This window comes from Myxine glutinosa, chromosome 12 (assembly GCF_964187855.1).
Source record: "Myxine glutinosa chromosome 12, kmMyxGlut1.1, whole genome shotgun sequence".
NCBI classification, from domain to species: Eukaryota; Metazoa; Chordata; class Myxini; order Myxiniformes; family Myxinidae; genus Myxine; species Myxine glutinosa.
The window spans coordinates 65,387,066-65,406,184 of NC_136272.1; the positions used below are offsets into that span (position 1 = coordinate 65,387,066).

The following is a 19,119-nucleotide window of genomic DNA, read 5'->3' on the forward strand; positions in this document are numbered from 1 at the left end:
GGGGGGGGAGTGGAAAAGTATAAAAGACATGGACACTGCTGGAGCCTCCAGGAAAGAAAAAAGTCGGTATTTCAAAAAAAAAGTGGATTTGGGGCAAATTAACGGGAGTCGAAGACATCAAGGTTTTGGATGGGGGAAGATAAGAGATGGTGGTGAACAGCTGTTTTAAAGACCTGGATGGAGGAGTGGGATTGAAGAGAGTGGGAGTTTGTTCCAGAGGTGGGAGTAAAGAGGAATGAAGGAGTGAAGGTGAGCAGAGAGTCTTGATTTTGGCAATTTCACCAGAAGAGGGCCAATGCCATCTGGTCCAGTTTGCAGAATCATCGTCGAGGATTGACAGAAACTTCACCTTGTCAGGAGAGAAGGACACAGAGTCCAGGAGCAGTTGGGTTCGACTGAGAAAGGTGGGAACAGAGAGAGATGGGTTTGGGACACCAAAGATTTTGAGGCAAACACAGAGTTGAGGCATTCAGCTTTTTCAGGTGCGGAGTCAGCTGTGTAGCCGTTTGAGGTAAGGGAGGGGATGGAGGGAAACAAACACCAGAAACAGATTTGACCAGATGCCACCAAGATTTGGAGGAGGGAGACAGGTTTGAGAGTTCAGTCTTGAGAGCAGAGAAATATTGTTTCCTGGCTCTCCTGAGGGTAGACACACACTTGTTCCGAGCTTTGTGAAAGGAAATGAGATTACCTTCAGTTGGATTAGCCTTCCATGAGGTGAAGGCAAGTTGCTTCATGGCAACTGCCTCACCACAAGCTTCAGTGTACCATGGACGGGAGGAAGGGTATGACGACTGAAGACGAGATGGGATAAATCTGTGCATGAGAGAGATCAGTTTATTTTGGAAGAATTCCCAGGAAGAGTTGATGTCAGAGGTGGTAGAGATGGGAGACCAGTCCAGATGATTGATGGCTGCTTGAGGTTTTACAACCCATTGGTCGCCTGCCGGTGACGTGTCCACGACCCCTCATTGGTCGCCTGCTGGTGACGTGGGCTTTGACCTGATTGGTCAAACGTGGGCTTCACCGTACATTGAACGTGGGCTTCACCGTCACATGCTGGTGACGTGGTCTTTTCTGTTAGCCACGCTCACCACAGCCACAGTTGATCACGTGGACTGTATTTTAGCCACGCCTCCCTACACACGAACCAACGTCTTTGTTCACCAGTACGAGGTTTGAAATCCTGCCTAACTCAACGCAGATTGGTGTGGATTACTAAACATTGGGAGGGGAGCTAATCTTTACATTTAATAAGAAATAACTAACTACTGCAGGCTACATGTTGTCGTGCAATTAACTATAGGGGGTTTGCCTTCATTGCAAAACCGCAACAATATACAGTATATTCTCGTGGGGTATGCTTACACATTGTGTAAACAATAACAGTGCTTCGAACGTCGGTACATAATAAATAGAAGGTTTATGATTGTTGGCAAACATCACCGACCTGCTGCTGGATGTCAATTTAGGTTTATTTATTTAATAGATGCGTTTATGGCTTTTACATAAATTTTCATTGATATCGACGTGTGACTGCTCTCAGTTAACACCGGGAGAGTCACGGAAGGCAATCGAGCGTTATTCCTGGGCATTCAGTTCAAACAGCGGATTATATATATATACGCGGGAGGAAGAACGGGGAGGGGAAGATGATGGGTCTTACCTGTTGCCCGCCGGCAGTCCCAAAGCATGCAAAGAAAATAACTCAAACGAAAAACATGTTTAAAATGTACAAGGAAAATAACAGATTTATTAAAACGGAATGCCGGTAACAAGAAAAACACGACGAAAAATAAGGTTCCTACATTAGTCTGGTCTGTTAGGGGGATTTTAAGGGGGGATTGTGCAAATTTGTCTACAAGCATGAAACTTGGCACACTTGTAGTTTGTGACCTGCTGAATTCAAATCTGCCAGGAGGCAAAGCCAATTCTCAATGGGAGCGCCATATTTGACACTTCAAAATGGCCACCACTCAAAAACTGACTTTTCCGTTACTAGCCAACCAAAAGTCACATAATTACAATTAAAAGCACTTTTCTAGGGTTTTGGACCTCACTGATTCTAAATCTGATGTCTGTTTGACAGTAGCCTTGACAGGAAATTTTACATTTTTTTTTTTTTTTTATGTTTGACAATTTTTTTAAATTTTAATTTTTTAATTCAATGTTTTTTTTTTTAATTTTATTTCAGGTGCCTGTCGTTCTGCTGTGGGAATAGAAGAATAGAGAATAAAAGTCCTATCACAGACCTGCACATACAGCAGGAAGTCTCCCTCACGGAGAGAAAGGATGAAGCGGCACATTAGGAGCTCCAGGTCCACGATGGTAGACCAGAACATGAACATGGGATTGTGAGTTCTGGACCTTTGAGCCCAGATCTCTAGAGACTCAGGTGGTCCCTCAACACCAGAGCAGTAATTGGAGTATGACTTCTGTCTGAGGAGATACAGACCCATGACAGACCTGGTGAGCATAGCGAGTGCGTTTTATATGATGCTCATGAAGCACAGACTGGGCACGGCCAGATGTGAGGACCTGGGCCTGAGTAAGAATGTTGCTCCACCCAGAGTCCCGCAGCAACTTACCAATCATCTGGTGCATTTTGTCCTCTATGTGTAGAGCGCCCATCATCAGGACCAGCTTATCTTCCCCCATTGTGTCAGGGAATGACCACTGCAGCTGCTTAGCGATGGCATACAGAGGCTGGTCACCACCAAGCACAGGAGTTTGACCAGGGTTGAGGGCCTCTGTGCCTTGCATTGTGAGATGCATTGCATGTTTCATCATAGAAGGTGTGGCTGCTTTGTCAGGGAACAGAGGTAGAACCCCTATCAATGCCTTAGGCTTCACAGAGTCATCACTCATGAGTCGGGAGTTGTTGCCTGACCAGGTGATGACTTCACCTTCTGGCAATGTGTCCTGTTTCAGCACTGTGGACACATGTGCCATCCAGGACTCATCCTTGAATTTGGCTCCATGTTGCAGATTATGAGATGGCCGAGAATTGAGATCTGGAGTACATGGTACATGCAAATCATTGCTTGAGAATTCAGCTGGCTGAACCACTGTGTAGGATTCAGGAAGTTGTGGTACAGTAGTGTCTGTAGGATCCAGCTCGATAGAGGGTCGCTGTACTCCTTGGTTGTCCCAAGACAGGTGGTTTGTCACGCTGATTGCTGTCCCATGGAACTCATCATGGGAGAAGTTACCTTGGTTGCTGCTATCCAAGTTGTCTCCATCAAAGGTCACGAAGACCCCACTACGGATGTTTGTGGGCAGCACAACTCCATCCTGGACAAACTGTTTGACGTGTGCTCGTGCCATGGATCGCCTGATCTCCAAGACACGACTGTAAGACACAGAAACCCCAAAGGCATTGGCATTATTGATCTCTTTCTTCCGCCTACCCTCACCATGCAGCTTGAGGCCCTGGTACAAAGGGAAAGGGGTCTCATGTTCTTTGTTGTGACGGATGTTGCTGGACTTTGTGGCATGATGTGAACCACTGCAGGTATTATAAATAATCTGCTGGGCAATGGCGCTTGCAACTCTTGCCCTGCCTTGTACCTGCGCCTGCAACTCCTCATTGCTCTGTTCACGCAAGATTGAGGGGCCCTGGAGCAGGCTGTTGAGGAAGCTTCTCAGCTGTCCAGGGATGGGAGATGTCAGGGAATCAGAGGCAAAAGAACCAGTAAATGGTTCTTGCCTCTGGAGACAGCATTTCCGAAGTATTACTGCTGCTCGCATCAACAACAAAGCATCATCCTGACCTATCTGGGACTTATGGGCTTCAGCTATTAGATCTCCAACGTTCTGGTTGCTAGAGATATAGACTTCCTTGCCCTGGGAGAACTCTGTCGACTCAGGAAGCAGCTTCAGAAGATACTCCTTGAACCGTGTGGCATGTGGTTCCCTGGTATCAGAACAGGGAATTCCCTGTTGCTCCACAAGTGTTCTATATAACTGTCGCAAAGCAGACAGTTTGAAGACTGAGTCAGAGTCCTCGACTAAAGCAACAATTTGCGCAATGGCAACTGAATTGAAGTGAGGGGCAGGAGGACCTGCAGATGATCTGCGATCCTCAGCACGAGCTGAGTCTCTCAGGTGCAAGTAACACTGTACATGATAGTGTCACCAGCGTGGGCATCAGCTGCGTGGGCAATCAGTTTGCCCAGAAGATTGAAATTGTTGGTGCTCTGAGCCCAGGTCTTTAAGTTTGTGTCTACATTAAATGTTTCAACTTTACGTAGATTATTTTGGTCGTCCCTCACATATTATGCAACAACCGCAGGCAGGTAGGTGGTCTTTCTGTCTTCTACCGACTCCTCTCCGGCCTTGCACCCCCAGCTCTCTCTGTGCTCTGTCCCCCAAATATTCCTACAGGTCGCACAAGATCTGCCAGCAACCCTCTGATGGTTAAACTGCCAAAATCTCGGCTCTCTGCTCACCTTCACTCTTTCATTCCTCTTTTCTCCCGCCTCTGGAACAAACTCCCTCACTCCCTTCAATCCCACTCCTCCCTCCAGGTCTTTAAAACAGCTGTTCACCACCATCTCTTATCTTCCCCCATCCAAAACCTTGATCTTTTCTACCCCCGCTAATTCACCCCAGATCCACCTTGTTTGAAATTCCAACATCTTTCCTGGAAGTCCTGGCAGTGTCCATATGTTTTATACCTCTCCCACCACCCCCTTCCCATGCCCCCCCCCCCCAAAGCCCTCGCCCTCTCTCAGATCTCTCGATGTCTCCATGTCTCTCGGTCCCTGCTCTCAAATGTTGTGTTTGTGTCCTTCCCCCTCTCCCCATCTTGTCTACCGCTCCCGATGTTATATGTTTTATGTGTCGGTTTGTCTTTCTGTGTGATTAATGTTCGCTCTTTCACGAGCCTCGACCTTGTATCCCCAAAAAAAAAAAAAAAGGAGACTTCTGAGGAGCAGAAGACACTGCAAAACTGGACCGTAGTTTCTTAGGTGAGTTTTGGTCACTAGAATCCTCTTTTTCAGTGAACCTTCTCAGGCGAGAGTTACTGCAGTAGGTTCTGCAAACTTTGTGATATTTGGCATTGTGTGTCTGAAGCGTCTTAGCAATGCCCTGGCCCTCATCAAGCTGAGCCCATGACACTTTCAAACAAGAAGGCATGACACCAATGGCTTTAAAACCATTCAGATCTTTCTCAATTGAAGCAAGGCCCTCTTCCGTTGGCGTCTGCAACCGTTCATCCTTTTCTTCTTGGCAGACACAGCAAAGCTCCCAGTTGATGGCATCCATCCTTGCCATCCACCACCAGTACAGCTAGGACTTCTATTCTCTATTCTTCTATTCTATTCTTCTATTCCCACAGCAGAACGACAGTCACCTGAAATAAAAAAAAATAAAAAAAATTTAAATAAAAAAATTAAAATTTAAAAAAAGTCAAACATAAAAAAAAAAAAAATGTAAAATTTCCTGTCAAGGCTACTGTCAAACAGACATCAGATTTAGAATCAGTGAGGTCCAAAACCCTAGAAAAGTGCTTTTAATTGTAATTATGTGACTTTTGGTTGGCTAGTAACGGAAAAGTCAGTTTTTGAGTGGCGGCCATTTTGAAGTGTCAAATATGGCGCTCCCATTGAGAATTGGCTTTGGCTCCCGGCAGATTTGAATTCAGCATGTCAAAAACTACAAGTGTGCCAAATGTCATGCTTGTAGACAAATCTGCACAATTTTTCCCCTAACAGACCAGACTACATGAAGCACTCCAAGAACAGACAAACACAGACGAGGGATAAAATAACGTTGGAAAATAATGGTGCGATTATTTAGTCTACTTAGCTCTGATAACTGGTGGGGAGGGTCTCGTCAAGAGCTGTCGGCCCCAAGCGCCAGTCCGAACCCGGTTCTGTTCTAGGCGGGAAGGAGAGAGAATGAGGGGGGAGAGAATCGTCGGCGCTCAACCGTCACTTTTCACATCCAGCACGAGAAGGCACAAGAGAAGATGGAGAAGAGGAAGAATCGTGGCCGGACACGGTTTTTACGTCCCACCTCTGACGTCATTGGCGCTTCTCTTCCAATCAGTGAATTGCTTCTTGCTTCGGCCTTCCTGTTGGTCAACTCCCGCCCAATCACTGCCCTTCTGGGCGTGGCTCCCGGCCTGCCTGACCTTCGTGGTGATGTAGCTGGTGGTATCCCATCGGCAGTGCTCAGAACTGGCATCCGGTTGGTTTTATTATTATTATTTAATGTGCTTTAATTGCCATTCTCACTAGTGTCTATTGCGGTGCCATTAGGGACAAAGGATCAATCACAGAGGGAACGATGGAACGAACGAGGAAGCCTGCCCTGTTACGAGCCGCCGGGGGGAAGCCTGCCCTGTTACGAGCCGCCTCAGGAAGCCTGCCCTGTTACGAGCCGCCTCAGGAAGCCTGCCCTGTTACGAGCCGCCGGGGGGAAGCCTGCCCTGTTACGAGCCACCCGGGGGGGACGCCTGCCCTGTTACGAGCCGCCCGGGGGGGAAGCCTGCCCAGTTACGAGCCGCCCGGGGGGGAAGCCTGCCCTGTTACGAGCCGCCCGGGGGGGAAGCCTGCCCTGTTACGAGCCGCCCGGGGGGGAAGCCTGCCCTGTTACGAGCCGCCTCAGGAAGCCTGCCCTGTTACTAGCCGCCGGGGGGGAAGCCTGCCCTGTTACTAGCCGCCGGGGGGGAAGCCTGCCCTGTTACGAGCCGCCTGGGGGGGGGGGGAGCCTGCCCTGTTACGAGCCACCGAGGGGAAGCCTGCCCTGTTACGAGCCACCGAGGGGAAGCCTGCCCTGTTACGAGCCACCGAGGGGAAGCCTGCCCTGTTACGAGCCACCGAGGGGAAGCCTGCCCTGTTACGAGCCACCGAGGGGAAGCCTGCCCTGTTACGAGCCACCGAGGGGAAGCCTGCCCTGTTACGAGCCACCGAGGGGAAGCCTGCCCTGTTACGAGCCACCGAGGGGAAGCCTGCCCTGTTACGAGCCACCCGGGGGGGATGCCTGCCCTGTTACGAGCCACCGAGAGGAAGCCTGCCCTGTTACGAGCCACCGGGGGGAAGCCTGCCCTGTTACGAGCCAGCGAGGGGAAGCCTGCCCTGTTACGAGCCAGCGAGGGGAAGCCTGCCCTGTTACGAGCCACCGAGGGGAAGCCTGCCCTGTTACGAGCCGCCGGAGGGGGGGGAAGCCTGCCCTGTTACGAGCCGCCGGAGGGGGGGGGAAGCCTGCCCTGTTACGAGCCACCGGGGGGGAAGCCTGCCCTGTTACGAGCCACCCAGAAGAAGCCTGCCCTGTTACGAGCCGCCGGGGGGGGGAGGGAAGCCTGCCCTGTTATGAGCCGCTGGGGGAGGGGGGGGGGGAAGCCTGCCCTACTACGAGCCGCCAGGGGGAAGCCTGCCCTGCTACGAGCCGCCAGGTGGAAGCCTGCCCTGTCACGAGCCACCGGGGGGGAAGCCTGCCCTGTTACGAGCCGCCCGGGGGAAGCCTGCCCTGTTACGAGCCGCCGGGGGGGGGGGCTGCCCTGTTACGAGCCACCCAGGGGGGGGAGCCTGCCCTGTTACAAGCCGCCGGGGGGGGGGGGGGGAGGGGAGGCTGCCCTATGAGCCACCGGGGGGGAAGCCTGCCCTGTTACGAGCCACCGAGGGGAAGCCTGCCCTGTTACGAGCCACCGAGGGGAAGCCTGCCCTGTTATGAGCCACCGAAGGGAAGCCTGCCCTGTTACGAGCCACCGGTGGGTTGGGGGGGAAGCCTGTCCTGTTACAAGCCGCCGGGAGGGAAGCCTGCCCTATTACGAGCCGCCTCAGGAAGCCTGCCCTGTTACGAGCCGCCGGGGGGGGAAGCCTGCCCTGTTGCGAGCCGCCGGGGGGGGAAGCCTGCCCTGTTACGAGCCGTCGGGGGGAAGCCTGCCCTGTTACGAGCCACCTGCCCTGTTACGAGCCTGTTACCAGGGGAAGCCTGACTCGTCCTCTCTGCCATGAGCCACTTTAATGAGCCTGCTCCGTGACCTGTACGAGCTGTCAATCACCTGAACGAAGGCTCCAGGGGCACACTGCAGTTGGCGATCCATGAAACCAGCGGTTACAACTACTTCACACCACCTTGTGACACCGCAATGCCAATCCCTATATCCTCCATCTCCACCCCCCAATTAATTTTTCTGAAAAACAATTGCCAATCATTAATTAGTCTAATTTGAAGGAAAGTTTTTTTTTAATTTGCCAATCACAAAGTGCCGGAAAAAAACCCTACACTGTCGATTTTCGTGATTGCCGGTGACGTCACATTGTGAACTCACCATGATCCTGCCGGCGATGGGACATAGACAAACTGCCATTGCGAGCTCCGATTCCGATACTGATTGGCGATGATGAAGGGGGGGGGGAGAGGGGGATGGTGTGTGTGGTGGTCATGGGGTATTGTAAGCATGGTTCCCCAGTTGAAATAATTAAATTGTACAATAAGGTAAAATGACGCTGGGTGCGGGATCCTGTTCGATGCTTCGCAACCTGTCACCGTGGCGGGTGGCTTCAGGGTCAGAGGTGAGGGAGTGGGTCTGGGAAACCCTTTGTGATAGGCTCTGACCCCGAAACCTGTAACCCAGTTAGAGATTACCTTAGAACAGGTATAGAGTAGCATGATCTGTGTGCGAGTATGTAGCAAACCTCGATGTGATAAGTAGGGACACATCAGCTTAAGGATTGTGTGTTTGAATGTGCACCATACAGAGGGTGGGGGCGTTGTGTTAAAATAGTTAGGGATTAAGTGAAGGAAACATGTGTAACACCTCCTCTTGCCATCTATCGGGGGTACAGAGACAGATGGTGGAGAGAGGGGCGGAGCTAAGAACGCCACCAGAAGAGGGTCAGATCTATGAACGGCATCAAGGGGGTGGAGCCCAACGCCTCAGGTGGCCGAAGGTTGTCAAGGGAGACAAGGGAGGAGTTTAAAAAGGCGCCAAAGGATTGCGCAAGTTCTAAGGAGGAGGAGCCTGTGACGTGCAGGGAAGGATCGCTGGCGTTATGGGTTTTCTGAAGAGTCAGAAATTCTGAGGAGAGATGGGAGAGGGCAAGGAGGTTTTTGATCAGGCTCCTAAGGAGACACGGTTGTTCTGCTTGCCGTTACCCTGTGCCTGTGTTCATCTGCCTGCTCATTGTCTGACTCATCTCATCGTCCTTCCCATCACTTCATCTCATTCCCTCAATACCCCCACCATTCTCCATTGCTACCACCACAGCTGAGTCCCCAGTTTTGTCCTTTACCCAGTCTGTGATTGTGTCCTTTCGATTTACTTTATCTCATTGCACATAGTTATCAGGTGTTCCTTGAACTGTTCATTTTTTTCCCCTTTCATACTGCCGTCAAATTTCCCCCTTTGGGTCAATCTTCCCTGGTTTTGGGAAATAAACCCGTTTGGTTGTAAAAGAGATAAGGAGCCTCGTGATTCTCCGCAGTCCCTCACGCGAACGTAAAGTCCGCAATAATAGACACAGTATTGAAGGAGTTGAAATCTGTTCGGCCTATCCATTCAGAGGCAGTGTTAATCGCCCTGAACACGACAATACTTACTCCTTACATTAGACATTTGCCCTTTGAAGATTTCCAATTTCTCTAATGCTGGTTGTCAGTTTGTACCAATCGAGAGCACATAACTCTCTTTACACCCTCAATGATTGCCTTCGTTAAACCTAATAGTCTTACTCTACTATCCCCAACTCTTAACAAAATACTTGCACACAATTTCCTACCTCATGTGTACACACACGTACGTACGTACGTACGTACGTACACACACACACACACACACACACACACACACACACACACACACACACACACACACACACACACACACACACACACACACACACACACACACACACACACACACACACACACACACACACTTCAGGAATTATTAATGAAAATCAAGTGAATGGTAACCGGGCGATAGGTGAAAAATATATATAACAGATCCTGAAAAATGCTTCCACAAAATACATTTTACCACAAGCTTTATTTACAAGTGGTTATGTACAATACATGCAAGCATTACAAAAAACAACAACGACCCCAGTGCACAGCATATGACGTTTTCAAAATTTGAGAAAGTAACAAAGATAAAATCCCCAAATGTAATGATCCTTATTGTGGTGAGTTTGTGATTCGTGCATTTGAACTGCGCAAAAAGCTGTTCAATAGTCAGTCATGAGCACCGGTGTAAAAGTGAAAGGACCTTTGAACACTTGCATTGGTGAAAGTTCAAAAATGGCTTGAAGGTTTGCATTCTGCGGACCAAGGCCAAACCTAACGATTCACAAGCTGACTTCGTAACAAGTTGGTTTAAACATCCTCGCAGCAAGAGATGTACGTTAAAAAATGTTCAGCCAAAAATCTAAGGAAACAAATGAGAATTTTAGATAAAGTGCCTTTTTCCAATAAACCACTAAAAAAAAAAATGGCAGGGTCAATTTGGCCAAATTCTAATCTGCGGCCTTTTGTTTTTGTTTTTTTACTCACGCCACCCACAAAACTCTCCTTTAATCTCAAAAGATTTGATAGAAATGAAATCTCAGATCGTGACAGATTTTCATAAAGGATAGCTCGTGTTATACTCTACTCAATGTCAAGTCTGGAGATCAGTCCCAAAAAAAGAAAACGAGAGGACATCCATAATCGAGCTTTGGTTACGAGAACTGTTCATTTAATTTGTACAATGTCAGTGACTGTCACACAGAATGACGTCATAATGGGTGTGCGCGAATGCTTTGGCAAGACGAATGAGCCTCCACTTGTGCAGACAACTCTGTTTTCCCGTTAGGCCTTCTTCAAAATGGTTTGCAATCAATATATTTAAAAAAAATAACCACCTTTAGAGGCCATTTTTCCCCGCAAAGCGGGGGTTGGCCTTTTTCGGGCACCGTGGTTGTTGTTGTTTTTGGGTCCCCTTTTTGAAGCAATGTTTTACGGCCGGATGCCCTTCCTGCCGCCAACCCTGTTTGTCGCCTTTTACGACAAACAGGGAATTACCAGTGAACTGGTACTCAATGGGCAATCAATATGGGATAATATATATCAAATACGTAAAGGGTGTGTACCCAGTGAATACCCGGTTATAGAAAGTCAATTTCAACTATGTTCGGCTGCTTTACCAAAGCAAAAAGTGAGCAAAAATGATTCGCCAACACGAACGACAAATCAAAACGTTGTTGACAAGTAAAGTGTCGTCTTTAAAATGGAAAGAACAGCTCTCGCATCTCGATGTGAATTTTTGTTTTTCCGACGAGAGAGGCTCATGGAAGAGCAAAAGACCACATTTCGGTTTCTTATGCGATACAAACGTAGCTCATTCAAACTCGCTTTGTACCTCCAACCTGGGTTCATTACACCGCTGGGGAATACAGACCATGCATCATGCTATGGTATCCTATGTCAACACTGAGAAGTTTTAAAATCACACGTATTCCCTGTTTGATAACTACACCGGCAGCAAATGTGTCGCCAATTCACAAACTAAGTGAGCATTTTATCCAGATTTTGACAATTCCTTTAAATCACAACGCCGAGTTCATTTACAAGCTTCCCTTCATTTATTCGTTATTTCCCTCAACATTGCAACATCTCGAGTTTAGACTTTAAGCAACTTTAAAACCTGTCCATTGTGGCAAACTTGACAAACCCACCAGTCCCCCCTTCGACAGAAAACAGATGCAAGTCAGCCATTCTGTAAGTGCAAGTCCCATTCGGGTGCTTCCCACCCCTCATGCTTGACTGACTACAGGTGAAGGAAAACATCCTCTGTACTTAGCAAGTTGGATCCTTGCATCAGGACGTGGCAGATACAGCCTCACACAAACGAAACCAAGAAGGAGCAGCAATCACAATCCAGTTGTCTACAAGATACGTCCTGGATCTGCCACAAACAGTCCGACAATTGCCAAGGAAAAGCCAGACAGATTCGCAAGATGCCGATGGACGAGGTTGCAATATTGAAATAGGTGTGGGTTTATGCTCTTGCGGGATTCAAATTAAAGGAATGAATACAAATTAAATAGACCAAAATCGTATTTAGATGCCCCTCTTCCTCTATCCCATCAAAATTGCTTCTTGCGAATCCAGCTGTTTTAATTTTTGCGACTTTGCTGCGTAAAACGTTTTCGGCAAATGTTTGCAAAATAAAGCAAATGCATTGGTTGAGATTTACTTAGGGATATCAAATTTAATAAATTGACCAGAGTGGTGCAAACCTGATGACCCAACACTAAGGGTGCACATAGAAATGGCAGTCCACGCATGCTGGAAATCGAGCCGATGACCCGACCTCGCCATCTGAATGCTTTATCTCAAATGCACTCCGACCCGACATCACCAGTTTGCAATAAAATTGCAGGTTTTGCACCATTGCACAACTCGGAGCTTCTTGCTCAGTTCAGTTGATGTGGCCTCCACAGATGGTGAAACGATCGACGGCGAGCAGGCTTGGACCCACCGTCGAGGGTGTAGGGTCCCAAGTGCCCGAGCCACCTTTCTCCGACGTGTGCCCGGCAGACTCAGAGGGATGCGACGGACGATCCTTTGCCTCCCCCGGAGGATCATCTGGATGCAGAGAGATTACGCTTCTCAACAAACACGACTGGCCTGAGTGATGCAAGATGTTTGTTTGACTAATTCTCAAAATAATCAAACAAAAATCCCAACCTAATCAAGCCCCAACATGTATGAGTTTTACCGCTGGTGGGTGTAGACGAAGCCTCGGCCTTGTCCCCGTTGTTGAAAGTGCCAAATTCATCCATGTGTGCCTCGCAGACATACTGCCACGACTTCCCAAGCAGCATGATGCTGGTAAGGATCTTGGACGCAAAGAGCCTGTGGGAAAACCTTAAAATCAGAATCTCGCACTTTGCATCAATGAGCTCCTCTTGATGCTTCCTCAGCTCCGTGGCCGATTGTTTTAAAAGGGCATTTTCATACTCTTGCACCTTTTGTACATTTCAGAACCTGCATACCAAATTTTGCTGACTTGGTCCACGATTTCTCTCATGGCAAACCGGCAATTTACATATTGCATATGCAAATTCGCAAAATTATCCTTCCGCTTTCCTATTCATACACAGACTTGATCGATTTCCCTTCCCTCCACCAATCAATCACCTTAGTTTATGACGGTCGTTTGGTACGTGTGTATGTATGTATGCGGCATCATACATGTGTGTATGTATGTATGTATGTATATTGTTGTGGTTTTGGAAAATGTACCCCCAGTGGGAGTGCATCCATGCATACTAGAGGAATCCTAAGATAGTTATTTTTTAGTCGGTAAAGGTAGACCTTTGCCCATTGTCGAAAGGGGTTCAGTAATGGGAAGATGCGTTATGGTTAGTTAGTTGATATGTATTCCCGTTGTGGTGTCTCCCCATTTCCAGCTATCTTTTTCAATTCCCATTCGTTTTGTTCCAGAAATCTTTCCTTCAATCGACATTCAGTCTGTGCTTCAAATCCACCTCAGTCCATTCCAGCCAATCTCTCAAATCTACATTCGGATCTTGCTTTCAATTCATCAATTTTCAAATTTCAAATCCTTTCAATCAATTGGTCTATTCTCTCACTTTCAATCCCTCCGTTCAACCCCACGACCGGTTCTTTCCCACCTCCGGTCCGTCTGTTTGTTTGACTCTACACTCGTTCATTATTGATAATTAGCTTCCATCCAAACTCGCACTGGCAACTGAATCCCCTATTAGTAACAATTAAACTTATTAGCAATAATCCTCTGGATTGGCAGTCTTACCTTCTTGCACCACTACATTCTTCACCTGAAATGCCTTTTCAAGCACGCCAAATCAAAGGAGGTGCAAAGCGCCCCTCCCTTTATTCATCTATATACATTTATACATGTATAAGGGATCGTTTCTCTGTATGCAGCTTTAACATGGGGACTGAAAATACCGTTACTTGGCTTCTACTGGACAAAATCGGCTGCAAATTTCGGAAATAAATGCTTTGTACGTTGAGGTAATATGTTCCAAATTTAAGCAACGTCTGTTTCCACATTCTTGAGTTTTATTTAGAAAACACTCGAAATCACGTTGGTGTCTGTCTGCCCAAAATGTGTTGGTGCTCATATCTCAAGGACTATACATTGAAACTAGCTGAAACTTGGAATATACATCGGCCAATAGGTCTAGTTAATGGCTTTTGAAACAAATTCCACCTCAGTGCTATAGTTTTTGCTTTAAAATTAAATATTATATAAACACACACACACACACACACACACACACACACACACACACACACACACACACACACACACACACACACACACACACACACACACACACACACACACACACACACACACACACACACACACACACACACACACACACACACATTATACCTCTTTACAAATATTATTACACAAATCGAAAGTGCTCGCCCAATGGCCTAATAGATAAGGCATCAGACTCCCAAGCTGGGGATTGTGGGTTTGAATCCCATCTGGGTTGAATTCCCCCACCCCCCACCCCCCTTACTTTTTCAAGTCTTTTATATCGTCTTGAATAATGAGCAAATGAACATCTTGTACGATGAGCAAATGCATTTTGTTCGTATTTAAAACGTAATTATTCTTAAACCCGATTGTGTCAGCGTCATTATGAGTTTTGTTCCATATCAAATTGTTTATTGTATGGAATAATTATAAACAGTGAACATGTTTTTGCTTCAAATTCTCCGCAGGTTGATATTTTGGAGTGATAGAGGCAGAGGCAGTGGCGGTGTTCGGGGTGTGTATCCCCTGAAATTGCACGGGGAGCCCATTTAGCACGGCACCCCCAATATCTCTGGGCCCCCAGATAACACTCCTCCCCCCCCCCCCCACCACAATATTTTCGGGGGCCCCAGATAACACGGGCCCCTTAATCTATCGGGGCCCCCACCCCAACGATCATGGTCCACAATCTGATAAACAGCGCAAAGGGAATGCTCAATCTCAAAAGAAGCATTGGCACGTGATGAATCCATTTAAAACACGTTTTCCCGATGTTTAACTCGACAGGAGCACAGGTGACACAGTATTACCGAAATTAACTTCGTTACAAAAGCGGAAAATCAGAAACGGCTCCTCAGTCTAGCACAAGTGCTGGTAATGTCTTCTATTACCAATTAGCTTGTAGAGTGCTCGCCAAGTGGCTCGCGGTGTCAGGTGAGATTAGTGGGTTTCGTTATTATAAAATACTATAAATGGATGCAAAATGGATGCGGTGTGTGTGTGTAATACGTTCTGTGTATTAATTACGCGTCTATTAATTGGTATCCTGGTACAATGGAACAGCAGTCCCCCTCGTCACATAAAATAATTTTAAATATATCTTCAAGAGCGCAGCCAAGGGGTATCACGTTATTCTTTTCATTACTGACAATTGTTAATGTTGTTATTTATTACCCTGCGCTCGCAAAGCGAAAAGCAGAGCCAGGTGATCGGTTGCGTACGTACGTGCGTGTCTGCATCTTTCAAATTCATTTTCTCGGCAACCGCTGGTTCGATTGATGTGAACCTTTCACCATACGAGTGCCTCCTCCTGTAGAATTTTTTTATTCATTATTATGACGTCATAAATCACGTGGTACGGACACCACCTTGGAAAAACTTTGCACCTCCATCTCAGAAGCCGCTCAAAGGAAAAAATTGAAACATGGCTCATTGTCAAGTACTCCCCATGGGGAATAAGATATGTTGATGATGTCATCAGTGCCTTCATTGTGACGTCATAATTCGACAAGTACAACACTTGATCCGGTCAGCATGATTTTTTTTTCTCTGCAACTGTTGGTCCGATGAACACGAAACTTTCACCATAGGAGCTCCTCCTTTCGTATCTTTTTTAACGATAATTATGATGTCATCGGTCACGTGGTACAGGTCGCCATCTTGGAAAAACCGAAAAACGTTGCACCTCTATATCTCCGAAACCGCTCCATGGAGAAAATTGAAACATGGCTCATTGTAAAAAAAAAAAAAACTCCGCATTGGGAATGTGTTAACGATGACATCATTGGTGCCTTAATTATGATGTCGTAATTCAACAAGTACAATGCGGAGTCCGATCTGTTTTACATTTATTGAGCGTTATCTACGGAACAATTATATTAGAGAATGTAAAATTATGATGTCATCGCTCACGTGGTCTTTTTTTATGTTGAAGGCTCCAGTCACGGATAATAAAGTCCTCATCGAAGCCAAGCCTTAAATAAAAGAGAAGAAAAGTGTATGATGTTTGTTTGCGAGAAAGGTTGAAGCTTGTCTGGTAGCTCTAGTTTTAGTGAGACAGAAAGTAAGAGCAGCAATCCTGACACGGGGAGTGTAAGATGGTCTCGGACACCACTTTAACGCTTCTAAGTCTGGCAGCCATATTGGATCAAAGAAAAAACCCTTCAAAGACAGAAGAGTTGCCTCGCACAAAGTTGACTGCGTGGGGTACGTATTCTATGAATACCATCTAGTCTTGTTCTTAACATTGGTGCCCCACAACGCTGCGTACTCAGCCCATTATTCTATTCTCTGTGTACTTGTATAGCAAAGTATATACAACTTGATATCCCATCTCACGTATGTATTCTCTGTATATACAACCTCATTGTAGAGCAAAGCATAATACCAACTGTATAATCAAATTCGCTGATGATCCCACTGTGATTGGTCTGATAACTGACAATGATGAAAGTGCTTACAGGAAGGAGGTGCAGGATCTGGCAGTGTGGTGCTAAAACAACAATTTGGCCTAAAATGTTAGTAAGACAAAATAACTTATTGTTGACTTTAGGACGAACAGCACAGGCTACCTCCCTATCACCATCGATGGGTGCAGCTAACCCTAACAACTCACTTTATATTTCTGGGCGTTCAAATCTCTGATGATATGACATGGTCTCACAACATTGGATCCATTATAATAAAAGCACAACAGCACCTTTTTTTCCCCAGACAGCTGAGGAAATTCAGACTGCATACTCCCACATGTATAAACGTCTACTGCTGCACTATTGAAAGTACTAGCGTGACTCGGCGCGCCTCACCACACGTCGTTTCAGAGGGATAGGCATCTTTGACCATTTCGGTGTCTTTTGGGTCTTCATGGTGTTTGGGTCTTCAGGATCTTTTGGATCCTCTGGGTCTTTAAGGGTATTTTGGGTCTTCGCTGTCTTCAGGGACTTTTGTGTCTTAAGGGTCTTTTGCTTCCTCTGAGTCTTTAGGGTATTTTGGTTCTTCGGGGTATTTAACGGTTTTGGGTCTAAAGGGTATTTAAGGGTATTTGGGGGTATTCGGGGTGTTTTGGGTCTTCGGGGTCTTAAGGGTCTTTTGGTTCCTCTGGGTCTTTTTGGGTCTTCAGGGTCTTTTTGAGCCTCAGGGCCTTCAAGGGTATTTTGGATCTTCAGGGGTCGTGGTAGTCTTAAGAGTCTTGGGGGAATTAAAGGGCCGTCAAAGGTATGAGGGGTCTCAGCAGTCTAAACGTAATTAAGAGGGTGTTAATTTTATTTGAGAAGAAGACGACGTTTTAGTTACATGTAAACAAAAATACATAATGACATAACTAACCATATACGTTTGCTCTATTATAATAAGATACTAGCAGGGTGCATCTCAGTCTGGTATGGCCATTCCACAATGCAGGACCACAAGACCATACAAAAGATTGTTAGGACTGCACAAAAAAATGTATAGGCACAGATCTCCCATCCATTGAGAACATCTACACCAACTGCTGCCATAGAAAGGCTTTTTGTATCATAAAAAAAACTCTACCCCCACTGCACATGGTCCGATTTAATCCGTGCCATCAGGCAGGCGGTACCGTAGTTTTCGGACTAAAACCACTACCGTTTGTTTCCCCAAGGCTGTTTGCATTTTGAACAACCACTGAATTAGACCCCCCCTGGCCCTCCTTCTCTCTCCCACAACTTTTCAAAAAGTTTAAGCCAGAAACATGATCTCTTCCGTTGGCCTCAGGAAGCAGCCACCACTGGGAAGAGTGCATGACACTGGCAAAAACCTACAAAGAAAGAGAACCAGCATCTGTGCTCAATTTTGCTGGCACAGGCCCATTCATGGCTTCATGTATTTTTTGGGGGGTGGACCTTTGGACCGCCTCTTAGGTGCAAGCAGTACCATGAAAACAGCTAAGCACAACACATTGCATGACCCTCGGTGGCAGTATGGTTATCGGCAACAACCTAAAAGACTTACCCGAGGTAAAAGATAATGGCTGTGATGATCGCAACAGGCTCGTCAATGCGGATGCAAGAGCTGACCACGCGGGAGAGCTGGTAGGAACAGCAGTAATAATTAGTAGAATCGTATACCCAAATGACCCCGAGTCCCCCTTCTCCCTCCCCCCCAAAAAAATCCGTTGATGTAAAATGCCCAAACACACAATTAACCCTTCCCTAACTAATGTACTGAACTATACCATATATGGTCATATATGAGATAATCCATAAGGAATCGATAACTAGTTTCCTCAAGTCCGTTGTACAAGGCACACGGCCCAACATTAACCCCCTTTTGGTGAAACTACCTAAATCCAGGATCACTGCTCACCTCCACTCATTCATTCCTCTTTTTCCCACCTGTGGCATCAACATCCACATCCTTTTCAATCTCATTCTTCCCTCCAGGTCTTCAAGACAGCTCTTCCCCTCCATCTGAAATCGTCCCCAGTCCAAAACTATGACCTCTTCTTCCTCGTTAACCCTCTCTCTCTCTCCTCTTACTTTTGTCCTGTTGAGTCCTGATCCATTCAGTGTCCTAGAGCTTGCTCTTCCACGAGCCGAGACTATGTATACAAAAAAAAAAAAAAATTTAAATGCTCAAAATAGCACCAGGGACGTTTCTCATTAATGAAGGGGAAGATCAGATCTACAGCTTCAGAATTGTTCAACAAAAGTGATGAAGTGGCTCAAAAAAATGGCGTCCCTTTTCATAATCCTCTCTGGGGGAAGCTCCACCAGGTTCCATGTCAATCACGATATCGGAATGAAACGGAAACACTGATAATAATGATTTGTGGACAAAAACAACATGACATGCATATGTTCAATCAGTTTTAGATCAAGTGGCAGCATCACTTGCAA

At 46.7% G+C, this 19,119-nt stretch overlaps 1 protein-coding gene across 1 annotated transcript in view; it reads right to left on the reverse strand.

Moving 5' to 3' along the window:
- Positions 1 to 9,984: 9,984 nt before the first annotated feature.
- Positions 9,985 to 19,119, reverse strand: part of TAPT1 (transmembrane anterior posterior transformation 1) — a 40,795-nt gene continuing 31,660 nt past the window's right edge. Inside the window, exons 12-14 of the mRNA XM_068131857.2 lie at positions 18,233 to 18,309; positions 12,716 to 12,852; positions 9,985 to 12,582 (exon numbers count right to left, since the gene is read on the reverse strand). Coding sequence (XP_067987958.2) covers positions 12,416 to 12,582; positions 12,716 to 12,852; positions 18,233 to 18,309 — 381 coding nt within the window. The 3' untranslated portion in view covers positions 9,985 to 12,415. The remainder of the gene's footprint in view (positions 12,583 to 12,715; positions 12,853 to 18,232; positions 18,310 to 19,119) is intronic.